Source organism: Cryptomeria japonica, chromosome 1 (genome assembly GCF_030272615.1).
Source record: "Cryptomeria japonica chromosome 1, Sugi_1.0, whole genome shotgun sequence".
In the NCBI taxonomy this organism is placed as follows: Eukaryota; Viridiplantae; Streptophyta; class Pinopsida; order Cupressales; family Cupressaceae; genus Cryptomeria; species Cryptomeria japonica.
Window position 1 is genome coordinate 492,549,354 of NC_081405.1, and position 5,236 is coordinate 492,554,589.

Genomic DNA, 5,236 nt, shown 5'->3' on the forward strand with positions numbered 1-5,236 from the left:
GTATACATTTTCATTTGAGTTTTGGATTTTATTATTCTATTGAATTTATTATTTGTAACTCAAATTAGGGGTCCACAATAACATCAACTACCTTTTCAAAGCACTAAAGAAGTATCTAACATTTTCTCAATACAAAGCTTCAATTCCTAAGGGAAAATAATATTAGTATCATGAAACTAAATAAGGTCTTGAATAGGCTTTTGATGAGGTGTGGTACCTAAACCCATAACATTTTATGAAATAACTATCTTTTTTGAGAAATAGAGGTGTGAGAATTTAAATTTTTAAGATTTTTTTAGAGTTCCAATGAACAAAGATTTTTCTTCTTAATATTATCTTTAGCATCAATGTCTTGAAGAACTTCTAACGTCATACTCGTTGTAAAATCTTCAAATTGAACAATCATGAAAAAAAAATAATAGCAACAATTAAACTAATCCTATGACTTCAATTTAATTTATCAAGATAACTTAGAGAAAGAAAAGTCGCTTCCCTATGTAACATTTTCACATTCCATGAACTTTGAGCTTCAATAATAAAAAAGCCAAAATAAAATTTATGGTGTACCAAATCCTAATTAGCTAAAGTCTTCTTAATCAAAATAGAATTGAAATTCTAGAGTTTCTCTAAAATATTAAAATCTATTATTTCATTCCTTCCTTTATCGTGACACTTGACTAGAATAAACCCATTTATGCCAAAACCAAAATGTTAAAGCTAAGACTTTTTAGCCATTGAAACAGCGTTCATGTAATCGAGCGGTCTATTCCGGCGACTGTCAAAACTCTAGTCGTTATTCTATGACACGCAACGTACCAAAAAAAGGCACATCAAAGCCAAAGATAGAGTCGCTTGGAGAGAATGATTGTCCATTTCTACAAGAAAAAGCATTGACTAACTCCCACTCCCAATCGGCACGTTTTAATTTTGCTCGTCTACACAAAAAGAGGATAAATTTGCACCGCCATTGGGCAGCTTCGTTTATGGCTGCAGTCAAACCTTAGCTTAAATCAATGGGGAAAATGTAGTCGTGAATAATCTTTCGACGAATACGACCATTTCTGCCATAAAAAAATCATTAGACTAAATCCCCGCACGTTTTAATTTTGCTTTTCAAAAAGAGAAACGTGTAAATTTGTATCGCCATCATCATCATCAGCCTGCACTTTCTCAGTCAAATCTTTTGCACGCTGCCTCCACAAAAATCCAAATTCATCATTCAATAAATTATTATTGTGGCCCAGTTAAAATTTCGTGGAAGTTGCTCGCGTGACAAAATCGGCCGCACCCAAAAAAGGTAAACCTTTTGCTGAGCGCATGAACGCTGTTTCGTCTCTTTTGAAATTTTCTAGATGACAGATGCCCAGAAGCTTCTCGCCAACCCCTAAATCTATGGTGAAGCTCTATAAGTTACTCCGTAATCGGGGAAAGGAATATGCAGTCTCCTTCAATTTTCCATGTTAGTGATGAATATGGAAAATAATTCTGCAGAGATGTGTGAGAGCTCCGGCAGTTTAATGGAGGATGATGTTTTCATGATAGGAACACACATCATCGGAGGTCTAGATTCTTCGGCCATGTTGGGTAGTTTTCCTGATTTTCATAGGGGAGATTTAGTTATTACAGATCGTCTTTGGACTGGTAATGACTTTACTGATGGGCAGCAGCTGACTGAACAGTATCATATTGAAGAGGCGTACCATCAAGTCATGGGCATTCAACAAATTTCAGGCTCCCCTCCGCAATATGAATTGCTCGGTAATAATATTGATCCTAATTGTAGATCAAAATTGAGTAGTGCATTCAGGGATTACAGGAAAGAGCCCACAAAGGAAGTTCAATTGTGTTTGGCACCTGCAGTGAAACAGAAATCACTAAAGAGATGCTTCGATTTTCTTCGGAGGACCTATAAAAATAGCAGAGACAAGTCAAGTTGGAAAGCAAATGATGAGTTGGTAGAGGAATCATATGCGTTTACACATAAGCTTGCTGAGCGCAACAGGAGAACTAAACTCAGTCAGCAATTTTTGGCTCTGCGCTCCCTTGTTCCTCACAGTCCCAAGGTGAGATTAATGCTTCATTTTTATATTTCTTTTCAGAATTTTCTTTTTGGTATTACTGCTTCTCAGTAGCTTTCATTATGTGGGGTTATAGCTGCCTTCATTTGGATTTTGATGATAATATGGTGTTCCAAATGTGTGCTTGCAGAAAGTTGATAAAATTTCCACACTAACAAATGCGATATCACAGCTGAATCAGCAAAAGCTTCGCATAGAGGAGCTTGAGCAACAGAATCAAAGCCTAACCAGTGCACTTAGAGAGAACTCTATGAGTGAAGCTTGTAGTAGCTTATCTTATGGCTGCGCAGCAGATTCTACAAGAGATGCGTTGATGCAGTGTATTTGTGAAGAAGCTGATGTACTTGTTGAGAAAACCAGCATACCAGATGAAGTGATCATCGAAGTAACCCTAAAAAGAATAGCATCGAATTGTACTCACATGGACGCCATTGCTACAGTGGATAAGTGCTTGAGAGAAATGGAATTGAAGGTAGTGAGAATACAATGGAGGGAGTTAGGCTCAGCAAACCAACTAATTGAGGGAACAATCCGCAGGGAAACAAAGGTACTGCCTTGTACAAAAACTTACTTTTTTCCGTATAGATTAGATTTGATCCTGAAATTGACAAACTTTTTTTGTGATGCATGATGAAGGGAGAACGCTGGGAGATGAGACAGATTAAGACGGCGGTGAAGCGTGCTCTTACAGGGAATTAAGGTAGCAAAAGTCTGATTTTTTGCGAAATGGGGCACTGAAAATTTCGCATGTCCTGAAGCAATTTTGTACAAAAGAGAGATTTTAATAAAGGGTCTCTGTTATTACTATGAGTACTCTTTTATTGCGCAATTTTAGAACAACGACAATCTTGTATGGTTAACAGTGAGTGTTCGATGTGATAACACTTCCTGTTTTGTTTTTATGTTTCGGTAAGTTTTTCTTTTTAATTGTTTTGACATTTCAACTTTTTCATTACTGCCTAATCTTCATTTTCAAAACAAAAGATTGCGCCATTCTCCCCTGCTTATCAATCTTGGCCTGATAGTGGTATCCGAGCACAGGAAAAATTAAATTTTATAATCGCTTAAAATAAAAGATATTGAAGTGAGGGCCTTCCTCCATCTAAACTTTCATAGGAATATTCCAAAAGCATCAATATAGGAGACTTCTTAATTTGACATCCTGTAGCATTAACTATTTTTATTAAGAATTTATAGTATAATCTACATATACTAAGTATATTCTTAGCTTTCTTCATCCATGTTATTTGATTTTTTCTACAATTATATTCTATTAATAGGTGCATGAATTTGTATCATACATTTCAGTATCATTCTATCAACAAGAAATCTATTTTACTTTATTGAAAAAAATTGGCCTATTTCATTATCTAGTTTTCATAAGAATTTTAAACTCTTTGAACTGATCAAAGCTCTTGGATTTTCTCTTAAGAAAAAAAACCCCGTAATAGAAAATCATTACTAAAAGATACATAATTGAAGGATTGTGTCAAAGAAGAAATATCTACAAAAGCAAGTACATCAAAATGAGTAAGTTCAAATCTTACAAGGTTTATGAAAATTACAATAAAAACAAACACCATTCTATTTTCCATAAATTCAATGATCACATTAAAAAACTCAAGATAATACTCAACAAGCCACTCTACTACGATGGCTGTTATTTTTGCTCTTATTGCTCATTACTTTGTTTCTCTTGCTATTCTCTAATGACTAGACGCTACATCTACTACTCTCGTTAATCCTCCCCAACCTCTAGTGGTCATTCCTATTGTTCTCTCATTGGCTATTGAGTCTACTACTTGTGGTGCTCCTAAAGTGGTTGTGTCTTCTTCTTCTTTTGGTTCTATGTATTTGGAAGATAGTTCTAGTTGAAAGGTTGTTAATAGAAGGGAAAAGAATGTAAAAATGCATAAGATGGTTTATAATGTTGCTCAGTCCTATCCAGTTAGATTATGTTTCAATATAGGTAGTTTGGTGTTAGCATTCTCAAGGTTGTTTCTTTTCAGTTCCAGACCTTCCTTTGGTTACATTTGGGGTAACTCAATTGTTTTGTCTTTGAAACAACCTTTTGTTTGTTGATCATTCTATTTTTTTACTTCATTCTGTCCACAGTGTTTTGAGGGATCAATCTCAAAGCCTACTTTTTGAAGGTTTTTGGTTCATATCTATAATCGATTGGGGCCCTTCCCCATTTAATCTAATAAAAAAGAAGCCACTCTACTATAATTTAGTTTCTAAACTCCATATAACTCTGTTAGAAATATAGCCCATATATTGCTACCATAACATTGTAGATATAGTACATCTCTTGAATAAATAAAATAAAAACTATTGTGCTATATTAAGTGGAAGTATAAAGTTCAAGGAGATTTCCAACTTGAACCCTGTTCTTGAGCACTAGAGATCCTCAAATCATCTTACACCCTCCATTGTTAGAGTTAAGTTGCACATTTTGAATATTCATTCTACTAATAGACAAGAGATTATATGCTAAATGGGGGATTTATAAGAATCCAATTATACCCTTGATCCCCTATTAGCTAACTAGATCTCCACAACCCCACAACCAACAATAATGAGGTAAGAGTTATCATGGAGGTATGTCTTCCTACCATCAACTCCTTGTTAGTCTAATAATAAATCCAACTATGTGGTGTCAAGTGGAAAGATGCACTAAATTTGATCATATGTGCATCATCATATGCACACATACCCAAGGCTATAGCAAAGCCATATCTTGCATCTTCTTAAGAAGAATTTGAATCACAATCATCATTAAATTTGACCTTTTTTTTCTTCTTTCTATCCTCCTTGTAGTTTGTTCTAAAATAGCATGTCTTGCCATAGTTCCAAAAATATTCATTTTGATTTAAGAAATTATGTTCATTAAAAATCAAGGAAAGAGACTCTATTGTAGAACACTTGATTCCTTTTAATTTGATATCAACTCTATTATAGTCCATTTATGTCAAGATTGAGGAAGATGATAGATGTATTTTGCCACTTTATTCATTTCCTAATTATTGGGAGAACTTAAATGTTTATCTTCGGGGGTCTACTATATATCTAAAAATATATGCCTTTGTTGCTACCTTACAAGAGAGGTGTGAGGGAAGTCAAAAGATGATAATTTGACAAAGGCAAATTGAATGTGA

The 5,236-nt window shown here is 34.5% G+C and overlaps 1 protein-coding gene across 1 annotated transcript; it reads left to right on the forward strand.

Moving 5' to 3' along the window:
- The first annotated feature begins 1,146 nt into the window (after nucleotides 1-1,146).
- LOC131073470 (transcription factor TT8) lies at nucleotides 1,147-2,933 on the forward strand. The gene is made up of 3 exons (XM_058009907.2): nucleotides 1,147-2,063; nucleotides 2,209-2,625; nucleotides 2,715-2,933. The coding sequence occupies exons 1-3, from the start codon at nucleotides 1,458-1,460 to the stop codon at nucleotides 2,775-2,777; spliced, it is 1,086 nt and encodes a 361-aa protein (XP_057865890.2). The 5' UTR covers nucleotides 1,147-1,457; the 3' UTR covers nucleotides 2,778-2,933.
- Nucleotides 2,934-5,236: the final 2,303 nt, after the last annotated feature.